Source organism: Protopterus annectens, chromosome 8.part1 (assembly GCF_019279795.1).
Source record: "Protopterus annectens isolate FY-2018-M chromosome 8.part1, PAN1.0, whole genome shotgun sequence".
NCBI classification, from domain to species: Eukaryota; Metazoa; Chordata; order Ceratodontiformes; family Protopteridae; genus Protopterus; species Protopterus annectens.
The window spans coordinates 410999431-411024792 of record NC_056742.1 but is presented as its reverse complement, the minus strand read 5'-3'; the positions used below and the strand labels follow the sequence as shown (position 1 = coordinate 411024792).

Sequence of the window (25362 nt, the reverse complement as noted above, 5' to 3'; positions counted from 1 at the left end):
CCGCATTTCTGCAGGCATAAGTCGTTATTGAACAGGAAGTAGTTGTTTGTTAAGATTATATCAAGTAAAGATGTTACTAAATATACTTCTGTTGTCGAAGCTCCTTTTTTAACTAAATAAATGTTCACCCATTCGAGGCCTACGTCGTGTGATATTGAGGTGTATAAGTCCACGACATCTACTGTTAAGAAATTGAGTTCTGCATTGAACTCAATTTCATTAATTTTGCTTAAGAAAGCCCATGAATCTTTACTTATTTGGGTTTCATTATTAAGGTATTTCTTTAGAATATTATCGACCAGTTTTGCACTTGCATAGGTTATAGAGTTCCTACCATCAATAAGTGGTCTAAACGGGGGATCCTGTAAGCTTTTATGTATTTTTGGTGTAGCAAACAATACTGGTATTTTTGGCCATTCTGTTTTTATGTAATTATACATGTCAAGGTCCAAATACCCTTCTATATTGCACTAACCTCTACTTCATTGGCGTCTTCTGCTGAAAATCCCGTACCATTAGGGTGCTGGAAATCCATTTTAGTAGTGTCCGTTAACCATCTTTCGAACCCAGGACTTCCAATAAGCTCTCCGACGCCTCTCCTTTCAGCTAAAGAACGGACAACTGGACTGGACAACAATACTTATCATAGAGCAAGTGTCAGTGAAGTCAACTTGGTGTATAGATTAATCAAGAGTCACTTCAGTGATTACTTCATAGAAGGTTATTTGGACCTTGACATGTATAGTCCCCAGAGTCCAGGGTTATGGACATATTTGGGAAATGGGTCTATACATCATCGACCTTCTCCATCAGGTCTTTGAATTTTTTTGCACATTTTACTAGACTCCAAAGAAATCTGGTTAAGGACCTGTCAGATACCCTGGTGGGAGCTGTGGCTGAGGGGGTCCCAGAGAAAGTAGCCTCCCAACTAGCTACCCCAGAGTCGATATCGAACTCTTCCATGAGGCTTATTGCACATGCAACTGAAGGGGCGACCAGGTCAGCAGCTTGAGGCATTGCTGTACGAAGACTCATTTGGATCCGCCTGTGTGAGTTTGAGGAACCCTTCACATCTTCCTTTGTCACTGCCTCCTTTGATGGGTCCCCCCTGTTTGATTCCCAAGGTTAAGTAAACTCTGTCCAGGTATGAAAAGGATCGAAAGACTATCTGCTGTGGGTGTGCGTTTTTCCACTCCTCAATGATCCTACTCCAGGAATCAGAGGAGTGGGAAAATGTGGTTCAAAGAATCCCAAAAGCCTTTCCAGGACACACATGGCTTGAACTCCCCTCGGGGCAGAGGGGGGAGTTTCAGAGGAAGCCGCTGTCCAGGAGGCAGGAGTGGTTTGCAGAATCAGGGTTCCAGAGATTCGTTCTCCGGTCAACCTTATCAGTGCTCCTGAATGGAGGCCTGATTGTTTACCTCTGGAAGCATTCTGGGGAAAGCATTCTGGGGAAGAGTTTCCTTGCAACCAAACACCTGGCGATGCATTACCACCAATGCCTGGGTGCTAAGGATAATTACCAGAGGCTACTGAATTCCATTCAACTTTTATCCATGAACCCCTGCAAAACTCCCGATGTTCCACCCAGTCAGAGAGGTCAAGCAGCAGAAGAAGTACAAAAGCTGCTAGAAAAAGGAGTCCTCCAAGAAGTCCCACCAGACCAATTATGATCCGGTTTTTGCTCAAGATTCTTTTTATTGCCAAAGAAAACAGGGGACTGGAGGCCAATTCTGGATCTCAGTATTCTAAACAAATTTGTCCAGCAAACAAAATTCCAGATGGTCACGGCTCAGTCTATTCTCCCCTTCTTGGGGAAAGATGACTGGATGTGCTCTGTTGACTTTCAGACTCATATTACCACATAAAAGTGGAAAAATGCTCAAATTTTATCCGCGTCCGAATAGGAGCCAGTCATTTCCATTTCAGGGTGCTGCCATTTGGTCTCACCACAGCCCCAAGGTGTTCACGAAATGCATGATGGTGGTATCAGCACATTTGAGGCTGCAAGGATTCTGAGTGTTTCCTTACCTAGACAAATGGCTCCTCACTGCTTCCACCAGGCTTCTACTGCAGCAGACTATAAACTTCATACTGGACCAGTCCCACCAATTGTGCATAACAGTCAATATTGCCAAATCCCAGTTAACTCCCAACCAATACATGGAATTCATCAGAGCTCGTCTCAACACTTCTTCTTGCATTGTGTCGCCTCCCCCGCACAGGTTGCAGAAAATACAGATGCAAGTCCAGCCACTTCTGCACTCAAACTAAATAACTGCTCAATTAATTCTACAAGCTCTGGGCTTCATGGCAGCGGCTATCACATTGGTTCCACTAGCAAGGTTCCACATGAGACTTCTCCAGTGGCTATTAGCAAACCAATGGTCAATTCTGACTCATCCCATGGACCACTTAATTTGCATTTCCAGCCGATGCAAAAACAGTCTCATTTGGTGGATGCATTTCAGAGATTCTTCAGGGTCCTCCCTTTGTCTTCCCACAGCCCAAGGCCATAGTGACCAATAGATGCTTCCCAGATGGGGTGGGGGCATTATCTAGGGAAGACGATCCGAGGCACTTGGTCACCCTCCGAGGCCAGCCTGCATATCAGTGTACTGGAGCTAAGGGCAGTGCTTCTGACATTGCAAGCGTTTCATTCTGCCCTACCTCCAGGGATGATTAGCTGTTCAATCAGACAACATGTCTGTAGTCTGGTACATCAACATACTGAGAGAAGTCAAGTCCTATCCACTGTGTCGAGAAGTTTTAAAGTGTGGCAATGGGCTATATCTTCCAACCACTTTCTGATAGCAATACACATCCCGGGGACTTCCAACGTAATTGCAGACCAGCTGAGCAGATGCATCATCCTGCCTCCCGAGTGGTCTCTGAACTCCAGAGTAGCGAAGGAGATTTTTCTTCATTGGGGCCAGCTTTGCTGCGACCTGTTTGCTGCACCCCCCTCAGTAACAAGCACAGAAGCTACTTTGCCCTAATTTCCTCTCAGGGGAAGTCACCCAGAGATGCTGTTCTACACAATTTGCCCTTGGGTCTGCTCTATGCCTTTGCTTCCATTCCTTTGATCCCAATGTTTCTCAAGAAAGCATCTTGGTTGAGAAGCAAGCCGATTCTCATTGCTCCTTATTGGCCTTGACAGATGTAATTTCCTTTCCTGTGGCCTCCTCTACTTTGCTGACCATGGATTCTGCACCCAGTTCTGGATCTACTGTCCCATCTTTATGGACTAGTACATCCCAACCTTTAGACTCAAGCTGACAGCTTGGTTCCTCCACTTCCATTAGTTGCCAGGCATAATGCTGTACCTTCTCCTGTATGGCTTGTTTTGCTGGCATCGCATAAGCAATCCACTAGAACTCTCTGCCTAAGCAAATGGAAGAGATTTTCTGTCTAGGCCTATGATAATGGGTTTAGACCTCTTTTCAGCACCAATAGAAAAAGATTTGGAATTTCTGACTGCCATTTTTAATAAGGAAGCCTCTGCTTCTACAGTCAAAGTTATTGTAGCAGAGATTTTGAACTTTCATATCTGTTTTGGAGACCAACCCTTGATATCCCACAGGCTTTGCAAAGTTTTCCTAAAAGGTACTATACGTTTAACCCCCCCCCCCCCCCCCTTAAGGGTCCTGTCCCACCTTGGGATCTGACTTTAGTACTACAGTCACTTACAGCACCACCTTTTGAACCAGCAACTACTGTGATTTAATGTTTTTCTCTTGGACGACGTTCTTTCTCGTAGCTGTCACTTCTGCGAGATGAGTCTCTGAATTACAAGGCCTATGCTTTAAAGCTCCTTACTTAATTTTCCATAAGGACAGAGTGTCATAGGTTCATAGGTTGGTACTAGACTATCAGCCCTAGGGTCTATACAAGCCTAGCCATAACAATTCCCTGGATATTTCTTCCCACAATATTTACTTCCCTGGACCCCTGTCTAGCAGGGCGAATGACGTGATCCCCGGGGTGAGTTTCCGATCGTCAAGCTTCCTTTTGAAGAGGGCCAAGGAGGTGCTTTGCTTGACATGTATGGGCAGTCTATTCCAGAGGACGGGGAGTCTCTGGGTCAGGAACCTATCCCTCCAGCATGTTTTGTTCATTGTGATGGCAAGATTTAGATCTCTGGAGCATGTGGCTCTGAGTGATTGGGATTTCTTTAAGTGGAGCATGTCCAACAGCCCAGGGTTTGACATGGCCTTGTATGTTAAGCAGAGATCGCCTCTGAGTAGACCATATGCCACAGAGTATAGCTGGTGTTTTTTTAGATGGTCAGCATATGGCATCTGCTTTAGGCCTATGATTGTTTATGAGGTATTTCTGCGGCCTTTCCAGCTGTTGCAGATGTCTTGCGAGGTACATACCAAATGGAGCGATGTTATGTAGTCCTATCTCGCCTCCATTATTAGGTGTGGGTTCGTAGCCGATCCTCGGCTCTGACTCGGCCACATAGAAAGCCTGAAAACTTCTGATTGGCTCGTGGCTAGGAGGTATCCCATAGTGCATGAGCACATTCCCCAGATCTCATTTGCCGCGTCTTCAGTCGGAAGCTTCTTTTGGTTGGCCGTGGCTAAGTTCATTATTATTACTGCTTATTAGGAGTTTTTTGCTTCTTGTGAAGTGTTTTTCTGATTGCTGACAGTCTTGTTGTGATTACCGTTTTGTGTCTTTAACCGGATTTGACTTATTGCTGTTTAAAAATTTATTGGGCCTGTTGGCCATTTGTGTGTGGTTCCCATGAGTGTGTTTTTTTGACTAGACCGTTTAACTTAGAGGTGCTAGTTTGTTCCCTTTTTCTTTCTTGCACTAGCTTCGTTTAAGTTAGAGAACCTAGTAAAACCTTCTTTTTTTTTTTTTTTTTTTTTTTTTTTTGTTGCTGGTTTTAGGGCTAGATCTACTTAAGTTAGAGAGGATGTAGTTCCTCTCCTGTTGTGTGTGTGTTTGTTGGTTTTCTCTCTGCTGCCATTATGTCCAAGGAACATAAAGAACGTAAACAGGGTTTAAAAAGTGTACTAAATGCTCGCAAAAAATGTCCGGCACCGATGGACACAGCATCTGTGTGTACTGCTTAGGGGCCATACATCTACAAGAAACTTGTCTCTTTTGTCATTCTTTTAGCCCTAGAGTACTCCAGGAATGGAAGAATAAGCTGATTTTAAAAGGCATGTTAAAACCTTCCTTCGGGGAAGACTTAGCTAGTTCTTCCTCCTCTGCTAGGTCGCAGTCTTCTAGAAAGGATAAGGGCAAGACCTCTAAAAGGCCTTCTCCAGCCTCAACGTTTGTCTCTGAACCTCCACCAACGTTACCAAAATCGGAGTCGGCCTCCGTCTCTTCGGCTCCACAGTCTTCGGGGCCGATTGAGATTCTGGACACGGACCCTGCAGTATCGGCACCAAGTGTTTCGGTGCCAATCACTAGCAGTCCTCTTCGGAGCCGGTCTACATATATTCCACCAGTCTCCCTTACTCCAAAATCGCCTATATTGCAGAAAACGAGGTCTCTCACACTGTCCTCCAGATCCTCCAGGAGTTTATTTGAAGAAGACATCGAGAGAGTGGTGCTCAGACTCCTCAAGTTGTCAGCCTTGCCAAAATTTTTATCGGCTCCGAGCAGACTCCTGCTACCGATCCTGCTACCGATCCTGCTCTTTCCTCCTCCAACCCAGATTGGGCCTTTGGAGCCGATATTGCTGGTACTGACTATAGTGGTGTCCTCGGCTCCAGCACCCTATGTGATTGTCTCTGAGCCGAGCTCTGCTCCAACACTCTTGGCATCGTCCAAAGTGACTAGGGTCCAAAGCTCTTCGGTCGGGACACTTGGAACCGAACCTGTTAGGTGCCGAGTCTTCCTCTTGGTGCATCAGCACAAGTGAGCTCGGACCCTACATTGTTCTCTGAGCCGATTCTTTTGGAGCCATCAGCACCTATGCTCTCTTCGGAGCCGGTGCGTTGTTCGGAGCCGGAGGAATCAGTCTTCGTGAGGATGAGGAGCATGTTGAATAGTTAATCCATCCCACGTAGAAGTACCGATGCTATACTCCCTCAAGCGCCGACTACGATCTCAGCAACCTCTCTCTCCCCTGGGATGGCAGAGACCCACCGCCTCAGGACCCCCATTTGGGTGGCCCCCGATCTTCCGAAACCTCCCCAGAGGACCCCGCTGAGGAGCCCCCTCGGAAGAGATCATGTAAGAGGAAGCATGTAGACTTCCCTGATGAGTCTGTCACATTTGACACTGACCTCAATGAGTTGGAGGGGTCCCCTAAGTCGTCCTCTGAAGATGTCTCCTTTGTAGACATTTTGGAGAGTCTCAGGCAGGGAGGCGGCTGGCTCACCGTTACCCCGTCCGATGAGTCAGTGTACCTGAAGGCTTTCGGGTCTCAACCCTCAGCTTCATGGGTGTCTTCTCCATTTGATGAATTACTGGTTCTTGTGAGTCAGAAAGCATGGCAGACTTCTGATGCTGTGGAGCCGGTCCCCAGGAGGCCGAATAAATTTATTTCCGCCCCTAAAGACAAAGAATTTTTATCCAAGGGCTTACCTGTTGATGCCATGGTGGTGGCGGCGGCGGCCACTAAGAAGTGGCTAGCAGAGACTTCTTCTATCCATTCGCCCAGTAAGGAATCCCGAACGATGGATAAGTACGAGAAGCTTATCTTCTCTTCAGCGGCTTTTACTCTCCAATCGTTGAACTATCTATCGCATTTTACAAGACTTCAGAGAGATCTCCTAAAGGAGTTCGGAAATACTCTTCAGGGTACTTCTACTGAAGCAGTCCCATCTACAGTGTCTGCTCATTGGCTACTCTCACATCCATTGTTAACTCCTCCATGTGGCTGATCTCGTACCCAGCTGATGGTGCGAGTAGGGCGGCGGGTTCAGGAGTCTCCCTAAGGAGACATTCCTAGATGCATCTATGCAACTTTGCTGAGCCTTTCAAGTCTACATTCACCAATGCCCCCGTGGACGGATCCTCTCTTTTTGGACCCAAGGTGAAAGATACCCTCACCAGGTGTGAACAGAAGGAAAGACTCTCTGCCGTGGGAGTCCGTTTTACCGTTCCTTCTAGACCTTACCCTAAAGGTCAGAAGAGCAGTAAAATGTGGTTCAAGAAATCACAGAGACCTTTCCAGGATACACAGGATGATTCCTCCTTCAGAGGCACGGGAGGAGGAAATAATGGTAGACATCGCTCTAGAGGCAGGGGAGGCCCACAAAATCAAAGAGGTTGCGATTCTTTTCGTGACAGTCCCTATCAGCGTTCCTGATGTGGAACCCGACTGTGCGTCTCTGGAGCTGGTCGGGGGTCGCCTGTCCTTGTACCCAGAAGCCTGGCTAAATCTCACTCGAGACAAGTGGGTACAAGACATTATCACCAGAGGTTACTCTATACCCTTTTCCGTTCCACCATGCCCTCCCCAAAGGATCCCAGATGTACCTCCCAATCACAGGGATCAAGCAGCTATAGAGATAAAAAAGCTGCTATTAAAAAGAGTCATCCAAAAGGTCCCAGCAGACCAGACAGGATTCGGACCATACTCCAGGTTTTTTTTAGTTCCAAAAGGAACAGGAGACTGGAGACCCATCCTAGACCTCAGCAGGTTAAACGAGTATATGTAAAGAAGTCCAAGTTCCGAATGGTGACTCTACAGTTTACTATTAAAATTTCGAAACAAATTCCGTCGACTGTACTATTGTCGAACATGGAAGTTCGAAAACAGTAATATCGATGACAAAAAACCCCACCTAGGAACGGGTTTTAACATGAGTCCGAGATAGGTGTAAGTGTTATTCCGGACTACAAACATCTCCACTATCTCGAACCATGTTAAAACCCGTTCCTAGGTTGTTTTTTGTCATCGATATTATCATTTTCGAACTTCCGTGTTCGACAGTAGTACAGTTGACTGAGTTCATTTCGAAATTTTAACAGTAAACCGACTACAATCCATACTCCCTCACAGATTCTTGCAAAAAGGATCTACGCTGGTGGATTCAACCAGGTCATCTTACCACAGGGACTCCCTTTGTACCGCATCAACCCATTGCCACTGTGACCACTGATGCGTCCCAGATGGGGGAGGGGGGCATTATCTTGGCGGGACTGTCCAAGGCATATGGCAAGATCAGGAGGGACATCTGCATATCAGTGTCCTAGAGATGAGAGCGGTGCTTTTAGCGTTGCAAGCACTTCACGACTTTCTCCCTCTAGGGACGATAGCTATCCAGACCGACAACATGTCGGTGGTTTGGTATCTAAACAAACAAGGGGGGACCAGATCATACCCCTTATGTCGAGAGGCCCTGCGAGTTTGGAATTGGGCGATTTCTTCCCAATGCTTTCTCATTGCAACGCACATCCCGGGACTTCCAATATGATAGCGGCCAAGTTAAGCAGGGCGATATTGTTACCTCATGAATGGTCCTTGAACCAGAAAGTAGCCCGTCTGATCTTCCACAAGTGGGGACAACCCTGCTGCGATCTCTTTGCCAGCCCCATCAACACCAAATGCAGCACCATTTTCTCCCTCATCCCCCCCTCCGGGAGAGTCTCCAAGAGATGCACTCGTCCACGATTGGCCCCCGGGAATGCTTTATGCTTTTCCTCCTTTTCCACTCATTCCCAAGGTCATACAGAAAGCAATGTTGTTGGGAAGCAAGATGATCCTCATCACCACATACTGGCATCATCAGATTTGGTTCCCTTTTCTCGAGCCTCACCTGTTAGACTATCCATAGACTTTGGACCCAGTGCCATGCCTCCTGACACATGTCAGGTTTTCTTCACCCCAGTCTCCACACTCTCAAATGAACAGCATGGCTGCTCCAGTTCTGTCACTAGTCAGGCTTCATGATCTGTCTCCAGCTGTAACCCATATTATTACCTCTTCTCACAAGTCTTCGACTAGAAAATTGTATCACAGTAAATGGAAGAGATTTTCTATATGGGCGCACAACAGAGAAGTTGATCCATTTACAGCTCCCATTACTATTGTTTTAGAGTTCCTTTCAGAACTCTTTCACCAGGGTTCAGCGGCTGCTACAGTCCGAGTTCAGCTAGCAGCAATATCTAATTTTCATGCGGGGATTAATGATTCCAGTTTTATGTCTCGCAAACTGTGCAAATCTTTTCTTAGGGGTTCCATGATGTTAAGACCTCCTGTTCAAGACCTCATTTCTCCCTGGGATCTGAATCTAGTCTTGTCTAGACTTACTTTGCCACCCTTTGAACCAGCCTATAATTGTCAGTTGAAATTTCTGTCTTGGAAGACTTTTTCTGGTGGCAATAACCTCAGCCAGACGAGTTTCTGAACTTCATGCCCCATCAGTTAAACCTCCATATTTAATTTTTCACAAAGACAGGGTTTCTCTCTGGACCAGTCCTTCCTTTATTCCTAAAGTCTGTTCTCAATTTCACTTAAACCAAACAATTGAATTGCCAGTGTTCTTCCCTAATCACACCAGTAAAGCAGAGTATACATTCCATCAATTGGATGTGCATAGGCAACTGTGTTTCTATATCCACAGGACCAAAGGATTTAGAAAATCAGAACAGTTGTTCATTTCTTTTGCTGAGGTGAGAATGGGCTTGCCAATTTCTAAGGTCACACTATCAAACTGGATCTCTAGTTGTATTTCCTTTATTTACAGTTCTCAGGGAAAGGAGTTACCCTTTAAAGTTAAAGTGAATTCTACCAGGTCCTTTTCTACTTCTGCTGCTTTCCAAGCCAGAACACCTATTGATAATATATGTGCAGCAGCAACATGGGCTACCCCTCATACATTCATTTCCCATTATAAATTGGATTCAACTTCCAGGGGTAGAACCTCGTTTGGTTCCATGGTACTCTGGAGTATTTTCCAGTGAGCCACCCATTCAAGATGCTAGGGATGCTGTCCCACACGTAATAATGGAGGCGAGATAGGACTACATAACATAAAGAAGTTATGTACTCATCATAACATTCCATGTATGTAGTCCATCTTGCTGAACATTATTACGAACCCACCCACCAGCCCTCTTCCTGGAGGATCTGGAAACAGTTTTTTTTCCTTTTCTACAGTGGTTTAAACCGTTAAGGGTACCTTTATTACAGTTTATGCTTCCAGACTTTTGTCCTTTTTCCTGTCTTATTCTGATAGACTAGTAGCAAACAAGATCTAGGGAATGTGCTCATGCACCATGGGGATACCTCCTAGCCACGAGCCAGTCAGAAGTTTTCAGGCTTTCTAAGCGGCCAAGTCGGAGCCGAGGATCGGCTCCGAACCCACACATAATGTTTGGCGAGATGGACTACATACATGGAATGTTATGGTGAGTACATAACTTCTTTTTATACTCTATAATGAGTCTAATGAGGGATGAGTACAGTGGGACAATGACCTCCTTTTTTCTGGATGAAAAGCACTTGGTGATGATGTGTGCCACATAGAAGGATTTCCTGACTGTTGTGGTGATGTGGTTATTGAAGGTGAAACCATTGTCCACCTGTGTCCCTAAGTCTCTCATCACACTTTTGATGTTTAGTGTACTGCCACCTATGCGCTAATTCATGCGTACATGTTTTTTTCCCAAAGGGGATAACTATACATTTCTTGGCATTAAGCTTGAGCCCATGGCTCTGGCACCAGGCATCTGTTTCTGTAAGGCCCGTTTGTAGAATATCCACATCATTTGGGGATTCAATAATGGTTCCCAGTTTGCAGTCATCTGCGAACTTTATTAGCCAGTCCCTTATTGTTGGCCTGTACTTCAGGGAAGTAGATGCCAAACAAGAGCGGCCTGAGGACTGAACCCTGAGATGCCAAACAAGAGCGGTCTGAGGACGGAACCCTGAGATACTCCACTTGTTACTTGTCTGGAGCTGGATTTGGAGTCTGCTACTTTTACAGTCTGGGTTCTGTCAGTAAGCCAGTTGGCAACCCATCGAGTGATGTAGGGATTTATGCCCGGCTTAGTAAATATATCTATGATTCTAGAGTGGGGGATGGTGTCGAAGTCCTTGGCGAGGTCCAGATAGGCAGTGTGGACTGCCTTACCCTCGTCCACAGCTCTGGAGACTGATACGAAGCAGTCATTCAGGTTCAGGAGACCGGCCCTTCACAAACCCAAACTGGGTGGGGTCCAGTGTTTGAAGGTTGCCAGTGTCTTTGTTTATAAGTTCCATGATAATGCGTTCCGTGCCCTTACATTCAGAACAAATCCGACTTTTTTGCTTAGTGATTTCAAATGTTAATATCAATCCGTCTATAGAGTTACCATTATTTTTCCCAAATTATTCTAACAAAGGAGAGTACTGCCTTCACCTTCTGGATGTACATAGGCAGCTGCGATTCTATTTACATAGAACAAAATAATTTAGACAGTCTGATCAATTGTTTATATCCTTCACCAGTGCAACTATGGGAAGACCAGTTTCCAATGCAACTCTCTCCAGGTGGTTGAGAGGATGTATATCGTTTATACAAAAAGTTGAATATGACCCTTCCGAAACCAGTTTGAGCAGCTTGAGAAATTTTTTTTTGTTTGGCACGAGCTGTGTAATGACTGGATCGGTTCCGAGGGTCAGAACCATACCCATTAGTCAAGAATAGATGAAGATCGACAACACAGATGGAAGGTTATGGTAGACGTAACTTCTTTTTTTCTGGTTGCTTGAGAGCAACTATTAAAAATAAACTTGGCTAATACTGTACCCTATACTATTTGTTTGGTTTGAATTGTTCTCAGGTTCGGGAGAAAGGGAATTTATTCTTGTCTTCCTTTTTAAAACTCTAAAAACGAATGGTATGTTTTTGCGAGAGGAAAACAAGTGCAATACATGAAAATTGCACTGTATTTCTTTTCTTTCTTTTTTTTTTCGGGGTGGTTGCTTGAGAGTGCCGGTTGCTTGAGTTCCGGTCAACTGAGAGTTTACTGTATCTTCACGCTTGACTAAGCCTTTCGAGGGTTGTTCTATCCTTTGGGTACAGATAAGTGCTTCAAAATTCTAAAAACGAACAAAAAAAAAATGTGTAAATACTGCTCGATTTTCAGCAAGTGTAAATCTTGGCTCTCTTGTCAGAGGACCAGGCTTTTTTTTTTTCATTATCCTAAACCTTTCAATCTTACACTCCCTCTCTGCTTCTTGTCAAAAGAAAAATCTTTGTCATGCCTTCGATTTTCTGACTTAGAATTACTGCCTGAGGCATTCTGAAGTTTAGTGCTTTTTTTTTTTTTTTTTTTAAGTTCTTAGATTTTAGTACAACATACAAACATTGTGACACTGTGGGTAATGATCTTACTAATACAAGTGCATAACTGCTATAGTAAAGTGGTAGTTTATGGCTTAGTTTCTCCTTGTAAGTTGATGCTGCTCAGGGCAGACTGTGGTATGTCCAAATTAGAATGCTTTTGTTGTAATGCAGATCTTTATTTAGATGTTTGACATATGTTAAGAAAAGAAATGTGGTTAATTTATATCATCATTTCCAGTGGAAGTGTTTAAACAATGAATTGATTTTGAAGTATTTGCTTTAGCCAGTTCAGTTAATGTCTTGTCTTTTTTATTGGTTGCCTCCTGGGTGCTATATATTTAAAGCAAGTTTTTCGGTAGTATATTTTAGAACCTTGGCCAATGAGTCAGTTTGTTTTAAGTTATTGGAGTAGAAGATCTGTCTTTTGTTACCCTTCATTGTCTGGGACAGTTTTGGTTCTCCATCCTTTTGGAAAGGGAAGAATAGTTTCTGCACCTACTGCTGAAAGAGGGCATTCTGGTATAGCTAGGTGGATTAAGTTCTACACCCACATGATTTGTGGCTGAGGTTTTGATGCCTAACGGAGAACTTGTTGCTGTTTCCAAGAGCGTCAGTAACCTGCTACTAAAAATCTGGCCCTTTAGAGTGGAAGATTTTGCCTTTGGTGCTAGAGCAGTTGGTTTTCCATTTTCTCTTGCATTTCATGGTTTGGACTGACTACTAACTACAGCATGTCTGGTTATGTTTTGGGTTTGGAGTATACACACTTGTTCATGCACTGTGCCTTTTTTTTCTTGTTGGATAGTTGAAACTTTACTGATTTTTCTGGAGTGTAAGCTTTGAAACTTTAAATGACGTTGCAGTCTTCCCATCAGACTGCAAGATGAGATATTTCTTTACTAAAACTTGAACCGAAGAACAGCTTCTAGCAGGGTTTTTTGAACCCTGTTGTCTTAGGATTACATCGAACAGATGAAAATGCAGCAAGTATCTAATTTTATGATGAATATCTCATGCAATTTTACTTTATTCCTTTGTCCATGTGCCTTTCCTCTGGGTACTCTGTTATCCTTCAAAAACAAGCTGGTTAATCAGCTGATGTAAGCTGCTTTTTGCATATGCATTTTCCCTTGTGACCAAACTGTGGTTGAAAAGTTCCAAAGGGATCAATCACCTCATGTTCTGATTATTAATAGATGAGTAAATAAATACATTACAGTAGCAGCAAATCCTCAAAACCATTTATAGTAATAATTGCACTGCTCCTACTACTGTCCTCATCATCTTTCTCTGTAGAACTGTGGTCTGTGCTTTTCAGTGAAGTATTTTTGCTTTTTCTACATTTTAGCTCTGTATTCAGTCATTTGTGAATTTACTGAGGAAGTTTGGAGTGTCTTAAGTTCACTTATTCAGGCAGTTGGTGTAGGAGTGTAATGCTTTATCCAAAAATTATTGCAGGCTTTGTTAGTTTTTATATGTTTTTAGAATTTTTTTATTTGTTGAAGAATATATTTGGGAAATTATTAAGAAATGTGAAATGTATTTTTTCATATTGATTCTGGTTCTTAAGTGTGTGATGATCTAGTAATTTTTGCATTTTCCTTCTGTTTAGGTACCAATTATTAAATTTAAAGATTCCGTAACTGAATTGAAAGTAGATATCAGCTTTAACATGTGGCATGCAGTAAGATCTTCCAAGGTTATTCTGGACTTTGTGGAGGTAAGCTTTCTAAAACTGATAAGCTCTGTGCAAATACACATGAAGATAATTCACATTTTTCCTCTTATGAATGGTCTGTGTTCCATGTAAGTGAAGATTAGTAAATGACAGGACTGTACTTTGCAACATTGCAGGTAACTGAAATCACTGTTGCAGTGTTCCTAACACACGAGTTTTCACTGATGTCATCCAGCCAAGGTACCAAAGCTTCATCTTCCCAGTATCATAAGTCTGCTGTGTGACCTCAGCTTGCAAACATAGGGGTATATAGGTGGGCATGTGAGCATAATTCCTCAGATGATCTCACCACCAGCTCAACACAAGTTACATATCCATTGAACTGATCATCATTTGGTCATTGGTAACTTTACTTTGAATACTCAGATAAGTGTTCAATTGGGTTCCTTTCTTTATATTTATTAACTGCTTTTCTTATCAGTATTAGATGTCAGCTAGGATGGTTGAAGTGCAAGTGCAGTAGACTAAGTCCCATACAAAGACTTGCAAACCCAGTGTCTTTTGCTTAGGAGTGGAATGCTACTACAAAGCTTGTTCCATCTGCCAGTCCTTTGTTCCTAAGACCTTGTGGTCCTGTTGGGTCTGCAGAAAAGTATTGAGAAGGCAAATATCTTAAATGCTTGGTCCACTCCAACATAGTGGATTCTGCTTCCCAGATGTACCTCCATCACTTAAGAAAAAGCTTAAAAGGTGTAGGCCAGAGAATCAATTGACCCTTTGAGTCAAACGTACAACTCGCAGTATGGCTGATTCCTACTCAGATGCCCTCTACAGAGACCCAGTGGGAGGCCAGTATGTTGCTGGTGGCCTTGACAGCTGACAATTCTGTATTCCTCAGATCCTGCTTAGAGAAGAGATCTCAGGCAAACTAATCAAGGTATGTCTCGGAATTGAGCCATCACATCTAGTACAGGTGGATAGCACACAAAAAAAGAAGCACCAGAAAGCTAAACATGTTGCATCCCCCAATGTCCTCCTCCTTTTTCTGGGCAGAAGGAATGGATGGATTTCTGTCATGGGTTTTTAAGGCCATTTTGGCTCTGAAGCTTCCATCTTTATTTTCCCAACTTCCTTACCCTCGCCTCTCAGAAGATTGCTGTGAATTCATCTTGCTCTGAGGATGAGGAGGCTTCTGATTCTGACCGTTCTGTGGCCTGCGCCTCTTAAATGTACTCTCCTGGCCAAGTCCCTTCGGGCAGTGAGGAGTCCATTTCACCTAATTCTCCAGTGGAATAAGCTTCTTTTGGAAAGACCATCGTAAATATGATGAAGGAGATTTCAGAGGTGCAGAAAAGATACTAAAACTTTGGAAATGGGCACCCCAGCCCCTTCTACTGTACCTCTTGTTCTTAAGGCTTTTTTGTTAAAAGACCAAACAGATTTTACGAAGTCCCCAATGATCTTAAGTTTCTGTTTAAAATTCCTCTGCAATTTCCCTCTCTTCTGATAAACCTTCTAAACTCCTTCCCAATGCCGGTGAATCTTCCCTTCAGATGAGGATAGGAGGGCTGTGGATAGGTGAGGTAAAGAGGTTTATACCTCCTTTACTATGGCATTCATGGTTACTAATTGCCAAACCCAGATGACCAAATACTTAATAGCCATTCTCAGTTATTTACATAAGGTAATAGGTGGATATCTTTACATATTGCTGTTGCAATATTCTTCATAGAAAGGATCACCTGCCAATGATAGCCCAACATCTGGCCAGTATACCAAAGCCTTTAGATCTTATAGGTATCTTATGTCACAGACATGCTTCCCACGAAAGACGTAGAGCATAAAGGTAATTTGCAGATACAAGTACTCAGAACTACTTTGACGTCAGTCTAAACTCAGTCTAAACTCCCTTTTGCTGTGCTGATTACTAAGCCATTTTTAGATAAGTTCCCTGTTGGCGTTTTCTTTGTATTTTTCCATTCGGTTGTTGTTTACTTGTGTTCATGTCATCCAAGAAGGGGAAAAGGCAGTGTGGAAGGCAGACTCCCCATAAAGATTGTCACAAGTTTTTTTTTTTTTTTTGCCTAGGTACTTCCCATGACCATGCACAGTTCTCTGTCAAGCTGAGACCTGCTGTAGTTGCTTGTCTTCTGTCTCCATGTACTTCGAGAACCAGTTTCTTAAATTGTTGGCTCAGGGTGCTGTGGCAGAATCTTCCCATCCCGAGGAACATCCATCTTCTAAGAATGTCAAGAAGTCTAGGCCTGATCCTTTTGCTGTCCAGCCTCCACCACATGTCCCTGTAAATCTAGTGAAAGCCCTGAAGTCTGTACTGTTCTTGCATCAGATTTCTCTGCCACAACCCTGTCAGAGGCCAGCATGGATCAGAGTTCTCGCACATCCTCAGAGGCCTTTCAAACATTTGCTCTGGACGTGGAAGTGGAGCCAGGGCTGATTATTTGTGGGGATGGCTCCTCAAATCATAGTCAGTGATGAGATTCCTAAGGACAGATGTCCCTCTTAAGAAAAAAGAAAAGGGAAATCATATTATCCCTATTGCTAAAGACCCCCCCCCCCCCAATGTGAATGACAGGATTTTACCCAAAACTTGTTCAGTGCCTTGATGGCGTTGAAACCTCCAAGGGGGTTTCAGTCCCTGCTTCTCCCCTAGTCTTTGACTCCTGTTAAGAGGACAGGAGAACCGGATTCCTTTGATGAGGACTTGGATTCTGGGGAGGAATCCCTAGCTTTACATCTCAGATTTCCTTCTGTCTAGACTATGGCTCAGAGGAAGAGGATACTTTGAGCCTGGTTTCCCCTTGGAAGATTTATCCTTTGGGGATACTGTTGCTTGTATGATGGAGTATTTTAAGTGGGATTGCTCCCAGGCCTGTGACATTTAAGAGAGGTACTATGAATCATCTAAGCCATCTGCAGTTTCTCCTGTTTTGTCAGCTCTTTTGGATACTTTTTTACTGCATCTGTAGCTTCAGATTGTCAGCCGCTGCCCCCTAAAAAACCTGATAGGTTCTACAAGGTGCCCGAGGACCTCATATTTTTTCTTTGCGTTCTTCTGCTGATGCCTCTATGATTTCATTCTCAACTGATAAGCCTTCTAAGCTTCTAACCTCCTCTAGGCTCCTTTCTTCAGATAGGGCCAGTAGAGCTATGGAAAAATTGGGTAAAGAAAGTGTATACTGTTGTCACCTTGTCAGTTTGGACTATTAGTTATCAAACCCGTATGACCAGGTATGTCTTGGGTAGCAAAGGTTGTGTCTAATCTTCCTGATTCTGAAGGGAAAGCTTCAGCCCTTTCCCTGCTTTGGTCGGGTCTATATTATGTTGTCGAAAGGGCTATTCATCGAACGCCCTTTCATCGACATGTAAACATCAAAGTTCCAAAACTCCAAAATGACCATGTCATCGAATTTTTTTCCCAAGGGAATAAAAGTCCCTCAGCCATCGTCGGTAATTTGTTCTTTCCTCCAATGTAATGCAATCTTGGAGTTGGTATATTTAGTTAGAGGAGGTGTGTGTGTGTGTGGGGGGGCACAGCCCCCCACATCGGAGGGTATGAGGGGCAAAGCCCCCCACTTCATAAGGTCTGACAGCTTGTTTTATTTGTTGTTAGCCAAGCAGTTTTTTTCCCCTGGGAAAATAATTGCTGAAGTTGGCCATTCAGAGTTTTGGTACTTCTATGTTTACGTGCCGATGAAAGGGCATTCAATGAACAGCCCTTTCGACAACGTAATATAGACCCTAGGGTCAACTTCCAAGTTTGCTTGTCTCTCTGTAAAATGCAGTTATGATGCTGTCCCTTCCAGGGCTGCTGCGTTTGGTTCTGTGATGAGGCATTATTATTGGCTTCTTCTTTAGGCTTTGCCTGATGATATTAATGTCAAACTTTTGGATGCTCCTCTGGATAATAAAAATCTTTTTGGGACAGCTGTGGCTGACCTTGGAAGTCCCTCCAGCATAAGGGTAGGGCCATGCAGGAACTCTGGCATATTTTGTCTCCCCTGTGCCTCATTTTCAAAGGAATTACCCTTCTAAGTCCGTCTTTGTCTGTATTCAGACTTGTCAGCCTTCCAAAGGTATGAAGGGGTCTAGGTGTATTGCTCCTGCTGAGTCTACTCAGACACCTACATCTCAGAAGCATTCCTTTCAGAGCAAGCCTGTCTCTGTTTGACACTTTCCTGTCCCCCTCAGTCAAGTCCCCTTGTCTTCCCATCTTTCTCTCTCTCCCCCACCTCGGAGTCATGGGTGTTGTCTATCATTCATCAGGGGTATTTCCTGGTATGGATGGCCCCCCACACAGACTTTTTCAACCATTCTACAACCTCTTCCAGACCAACTTTCGCATTTCCTAAAGGTTTTGCAATACCTTTTGGATCAATGCAGCATTCAGCCTTATCCATCCACTCATGTGGGAAGGGTTTTTTACTCCAGGATGTTTTTGGTTCCCCAGAAGGAAAGGGACTTGGAGACCAATTCTGGACCTTTCTCTACTCAACCCATTCCTCAAGGTACCTTCTTTCAGGATGCTATCTCTTCAGACCTTGTTTGCTGTCCTTGTTCCTTAGACCTTCTTGGTCTCGGTTAACCTTAAGGATGCTTACCTTCATATCCCTGTTCACCCTCTCCTCAGGAAATTTTCTTTCTGTTTCTTCCTCTCATTTTCAGTTCTCTGCTTTGCTCTTTTGACTTTTCTACTGTCCCAAGGGTATTCACCAAACGCCTTGCTCCTGTAATTGCTTTTTGCAGGCTTCAGGGGTACAGATGTTCTTCGTGTTTCACTGTTGCAGTCATTACATTTGGGTTATCTGCTTGCAGTAGCCCTCAGTCAGCCTGATTAACAAAGTCTTGGGTCTTGCGTCGGTTGCTGTCCCTTCTTCCATGACGTCAGGTCGTCAGGGGTATAAAACATGCAGCCGATGCCATTACATCAATCTTTCTTGCCGTGCAGTGCCTGAAGCAGAATCAGTTCGCAAGTGCCGGTCGGCCGACTCCTGAAATTTTCGTTTTCGAGTTTCAGAACCAAAGTCTTAAACTAAAGGTAAGTACCCCATTGGGGAAACTTTTTCTTGCTCCTTACTGATGTCAGTAAAAGTTAATAATTGCATTACCTGTGGAAAGCAAATACCTCACAAAGATTTTCATTCGCACTGTATTCCTTGCTTAGGCCCTGACCACGACGTACCTTGCTGTCGGTTTGTGCTTTATTTAATCAGCACACTATCCGTCGTCAGTATATTTTCGCCTCTAAATATTTTGGTTCTCTGTTTAATTATCCAGAAATGTCGTCGGTTAGCCATCCGACTACCGGGATTCTGAAAAACCGCAAAGATAAAGACAGAGACAGGCCGCCGAGGTCCAAAGCTGCCGACGACGCTTCTCCTAAGCCAGTCGCCAGTTCGCCTGTACTCAGTGAGTCGCTTTTGCAGCCCTTGATACGCGCTACTTCTGACTCGCAGGCCTCTACTGAGACCCATTCGGAATCCAGTATGTCACGAGATGCTTCTACTGTGGAACCTGCGGATGTCTCTACTTTGGATGGGTCCTGAGCTACTGTGCAGGCACCGGCTTCTGAGGGTGTATTCAGGCCTACGGACTTGCATATTAAACTGACACCTCCTTAATTTAGGCCAAAATCTCGAACCATGCCTAAGAAACCGATGCCCAGGCCGCATGCTCAGGCCTCTATGCCTAACAAACAAATGATAAGAATGGTTGAAGATCTTATAACTCTAATCAGGGGAAGCCAACCTCCCCCTTTTAAGAGACCTAGGACTGAAGTTGTTAATGAATCTTCTGACCAGGATTCTGATTTTTCTGATTCTTCTGATTATCTGAATTTGCCCCTATCTGCTTATGAGGATTCTGATGCAGAGGACTCTATTCCCTCTGCTTCCCCTCTAGAGGATTTTTCTTTTGGTGAGACCTTACATACTGTAAGGGAGCATTTCCACTGGGAAAGCCAGGAGTTTTCTGATTTCTTACTCCTGCCTCAGCATAGGCCTTTAGCTATTCCTCCTGTACTAGACATTGTTGATGATGCCTTTTCAGAATCTAGTTTGGCCCCTGATTCTTTGCCTGCTGCTCCCAAAAAACCTGACAGATATTACAGGGTTCCTGATTCATGCAAGTTTCTTTTTAAAAATCATATTGCGGATCCAGAGGCCATTTCACAGGGACCTAAGGGCATTAAGGCTTCTACTGCTAAAAATCCTAACCCCTCTGATAGAGACTCCAGGGCGCTGGATAGATGGGGTAAGGAGGTTTACAATTCTGCAACCTTGGCCATTAGGGCTTTAAACTGCCAGTTTCATATGTTAAAGTGTCAACAACATGTTATTGGATTGCTTAAAAAGAAAATGATGTTGATTCCTGACTGTGCTGAAAATAAAGAATTACAGGATTTAATGCATTCTGCTAAACAGGTTGGAAAACATACTTTGCAATGTGGATTTGATTCATTAGAGGCCTCTTGCAGGGCTGCTGTTACTGGGTCTGTGCTCAGAAGGCATGCTTGGCTTAAGGAGCGATCTTTGCCTGATCATGTTAAAGCTAAATTGTTGGATGCTCCCTTAAATCAGGACCGCCTGTTTGGCAACAAGGCTTAGGAAGTTCTTAAAAAGATGGAAGATAAAGCTAAATCTATGCAAAGATTTCTTACAAGTTCAGCCTCCGAGATTTAGTAGGCACTGGCCCTCTAAAAATTGGTCCTTTCCAGCCCCTTCCAGGTCTTCTCAAGCCAAACTCGGATACAGCAGAAACCCCAGGTTTCAGTCCCAAGGGACACACAAGACTAAGCAGTGGGGGATTTCCCCACCCAAATCTGGGAGTAGTAAGACTCCCCCTATGGAAAACTGTCTCAATGATTTGCTTTTAAAGCTTCCAAGCACTTCCCAACTGAATGCTCCTTTAGGTGGAAAGATTGGTCTGCAGGCCAAAAACTGGGAACTCATTACCCAGGACAAATGGGTTTTAAATATAGTGTCCCAAGGATACATGTTTCACTTCCAAACATTACCAGCACCAAGAGGGTGGCCAGATCTACCCCCAAATCAGTAGGCAGAGGCCCAAAATCAAGTAATCTCTCTCTTAAACATGGGGGCTATTCAGTTGGTACCAGAAGAGGAAAAGGGACAAGGTTTCTATTTGAGACTTTTCCTGGTACCCAGAAAAGGCAATGCATGGCATCCTATCCTGGACCTTTCTACTCTAAACACCTTTCTGGTGATTCCAAAATTCAAAATGCTGACTCTTCACCAGTTGCTTCCTATGCTAGGCAAAGATGCATGGTAGGCAACACTAGACTTAAAAAAGCATACCTGCACATCCCAATCAGGGAGTCTTGCAGAAGATACCTATGTTTCAAAGCAGGCTACATGCACTATCAGTTCTCTGCACTGCCCTTTGGCTTATCTACTGCGCCCAGGGTATTCACAAAGTGCCTAGCTCCAGTCATTGCATTTTTCAGGCAAAGAGATATTCAAATATACCCATACCTGGAAATTGTCTAATTCAGGCAGAAAGCCGGGACATTCTTTTGAATCATCTGGCCTTTGTTCAAAGGGTACTGACTTGTCTGGGGTTCACCATAAACGAAAGTAAATCACACCTGGTACCCTGTCAACAAATTATATTCCTGGGAGCAAGCTTGAACACAACTTCCCAGATTGCTTTCCTCATGCCAGAGAAACAGATTCATTTGAGAACCTACTTCAAACAAGTGGCCACAAAAACCCAGCTGTCTGCAAGGCAAATACTGCAAGCCTTGGGGTTCATGGCCTCCTGCATTCTTCTAATTCCATATGCAAGGCTGCATATGAGGAAACTACAATGGTATCTCAAAAGCCTATGGTGTCAGCATTCACAGGATCTAAAAGCAAGGATTCCTATCTTACCTTGCCTACGCCTAGAGTTCCTTTGGTGGGCAGAGGCCTGCCACCAAAACAGGGGACTACCATTCACATTACCCCCTGCCATCCAAATAACAGACACATCAGACTATGCATGAGGGGGCTCACCTGGCAGGGAAGTGCATTCAGGGCAAATGAAACCCAAGTCAAATGCACCTGCACATAAATCAAAAGGAAATGCTAGCTGTACAGAATGCTCTGACAGCCTTCAAGGACCACATTCTTCCAGGACAACTAATGGTAAAGATGGACAACACCACTGCCATGTGGTACATAAACCAGCAGGGGGGTACACATTCTTACACCCTCTGCCGACTAGCCATGGCATTGTGGAACACAGCCTTGAGCTACCAAGTGAATCTGCAAGCTCAGTTCCTGCCAGGAAAACTAAATACACTGGCAGACGGACTAAGCAGAAACCTCATGGACCTACAAGAGTGGAAACTGGAACCAAGGATTTTCAACATGTTGACAAGCAAATGGGGGAGCCCAGATATAGACCTGTTTGCCTCCCCCAGAACCATCAACTGGACACATTTTGCACAAGGATTCCCCGCAAGCTAGCTTGCAAAGTGGATGCTCTATCCTTCAGCTGGAAAAACCTATCAGTTTATGCCTTTCCCCCTCTGCCTCTACTCTCCAAGGTACTACTAAAGATCAAACAGGACAAGCCAAGGACGATTTTAATTGCACTAGACTGGCCTTGCCAACACTGGTACCCACTCTTGTGCAGTGTGTCACGCTTGGCTCCATGGCACTTGCCTCAGACTCCTTCCCTGTTGTCTCAGCAGGAGGACCAGATTCTGCACCCTCAGCTGCAAACCCTGAACCTAGCAGCCTGGCTAATTACCTAATACCTCCTTTACCATCTGTCAGTAAATCATTGATGGATATCATTTTAGAGGCAAGGAGGCCTAGTACTAGAAAATCTTATGCTGCAAAATGGAAAAGATTTTGTGCCTGGAACCAATCTCAAGGAATGAACGCAGCAGTGCCCAATTTACCTCAGATTCTACAATACTTGACTGAAATGCTTCATAAGGGCTTGTCCTTTTCTTCCATCAAAATTCATGCCTCAGTCATTTCAGCTCATTATAGCACAGAGCCTCCCCTCTTCTCTCACCCACTGCTCAAGCAGTTCCTCAGAGGGGCCAAAAATTTAAGGCCATCCAGGAGAGCTCTCATCTCCTTTGCAGACTAGTTGTAAAAGCCTGGGATCTGGTTACCAGTTACTAAGTGGCTGCTCAGGCAGTTTACATTTCTTCAGAGCACAGTCTAGTGGCAGACTCTTTTGAGCAGGTCCAGAACATAGGCCCACGAATGGCTGCTTCACAGAGATGTGTTTGTGGGCAAAGTCCATCTGTTGGGTATTCTTCAGGTTCATTTTTTTGCCTCCCCTATATACAGACAACTTCCTGTATTCTGTTCGAGAGTACCAAGTCCTCTGACTTGGAAAGTGGATGCCCTGTCTTTTCCTCAGAAGGCAATATTTCTGTATTCCTCCCCCCTCTCCTCTGTTGTAGAGAGTTCTGCTCAAGCAGGGCCCAAATCTTGTTGGTGACTCCCTTTTGGCCCATACAGCACTCACCCCTCCCCTTCTTTTTCATCTAGCCAGCAGCAGTCACCACAAGATGTCCTACTATTCAATGTTGCAGTATTCTTTACATATGGGCTGTTTTCTGCCCTTACGACCTGATGTTCTGCTAGTGTGCAAAAGCTTCAAGCTACTTGCCAGTACATGTGATGTTGCATGTGTGCTTTGACAATGCTAGGCATAAAAAGATGTCTGCATGTACCATCCTCAACTTTTCTGCTGTGATTCGGAAGGTTGACTCCTACGTTCAGCTTGCAGTCAGATTTTGTTGGAGGACTCCGACGTCCATGCCATTGATGCTGTGACTAGTGATCTGGCTTCGTCTGCCGGTAGGACTATGTCAGGTTCCTTTTCTTTGTCCCCTCTTCTAGAAAGACATGTTAAGAAAAAGCAGAAAAGTAAACACCCTAGCATTCCTTCTTCCTCTCTTCAGCCGGATTGGGAAGCTTTTTCTCAGGGTCTTAAGGCCTTGAATGGCCTTGAAACCTACTTCCCCCTCTGCCTTCTTTTTCTTCCTCCCCACCCCTTCTGAGGACTACTCTTCTGATGATGGCTCTTTGGCATATTCCACCCAGCCTGCTTCACCTTTGGAATGTGCATCTCCTGAAGAGGAACTAATGGAGGAGATTCCCCTCAGGAAGAAATTTCCTGTGGACAAACTATTACTAAGGTGAGGGAGTTCTTCAAATGGGATAGTTCCTAGATTTCTGAAGAACAGAGGAGATGCTTTGACCTTCTTCAGATGGAGGTTTCCTCATCCTCTGCAGTCCCTTCAGTCCTTCCAGCTTTCTTGGATGCATTTGATTCTTCTTCTTCTAAAACCCCTGTATCTCAGGCTCCAGCTGGTAAAAAGCCTGACCGGTTTTATAAGGTCCCTGATGATTGTACGTTTCTCTACAAGTGCGCCTCTGCAGATCAGTAATGATCTCCATAGCTTCAAATAAGTCTTCCTGGTTATCCCCTTCTGCCAAGCTTCTTCCATCTGATAAAGAGAGCAAGATTCTTGAGAGACTGGGTACAAAGGTATATACTACTACCACTTTAGCGGTCAGAGCTATTAATTACCAGAAGCATGTGTTTGGGTACTCCTTATCTTTGCTTTCTCAAGCCTATCAGGCCTCCTCTTCCTTGCCATATTCTGAGATTAAAACATGTCATGTCTGTCTTGGCAGCTTCTGCTCAGGTTGCTAGGCATTCCATTATTGCAGCTCTGATGCTGTGGAGGCATCATCTAGAGCTGCTGCTTCTGCCTATGTGCTTAGAAGGTATTAATGGCTCAGACTTTAATGATTACCTGACGACATTAAGGCCGAGTTACTAGATGCTCCTTTGGACAAGACTGCTGTTTTTGTTTTAGTGGCTGCAGAGCTTTTTAAGGTCCTGCAGAAGAAAGGAAAGGAAAGGAACTCCAAGACCTTAAACATCTCTTTCTTTCTCCAGTTCTTAAATGTCATAGGAATTTTCCTGTCAAAATATCTTTTGTTAGGAGACCAGCGCATTCAGCTTCCTCTTCTGCCTCTAGGCCTAAGAAGTCTTCTAGAAGACCCCATTAGTCAAAATCATTTTCTTCAGTTCCCTCTTCTCAGCAGTCCTTTTAGCCCAGACCCAGTTCTGTATGACTACCGAGAGTTTCTTCCAAGTCACATCCCTGTTTCTCTTCGCTGTTCTCTTTCCTTTCCAGCCTGGACAAGGATCACTCCAGATGCATGGGTTTTGTTCATTATCCAAAAAGGTTACTTTATGACTTGGAAGCATCTCCCTCCTTTCATGGGTATTCCTCAGCCCCCCTCCAGTCAGATGCAGCTTTTTCCAGATCTTCTTTCTCAATTGAGGTCTCTAGGCCACCATATGGACCCGTTCCTTGAGATCAGAGAGGCAAGGGGTTTTACTGAAGAATGTTTCTGGTTCCAAGAA

The 25362-nt window shown here is 44.2% G+C and overlaps 1 protein-coding gene across 1 annotated transcript in view; it reads left to right on the top strand.

Moving 5' to 3' along the window:
• TENT4B (terminal nucleotidyltransferase 4B) overlaps positions 1–25362 on the top strand; it is a 771840-nt gene that overhangs the window by 490069 nt on the left and 256409 nt on the right. Inside the window, exon 5 of the mRNA XM_044081982.1 lies at positions 13864–13971. Coding sequence (XP_043937917.1) covers positions 13864–13971 — 108 coding nt within the window. The remainder of the gene's footprint in view (positions 1–13863; positions 13972–25362) is intronic.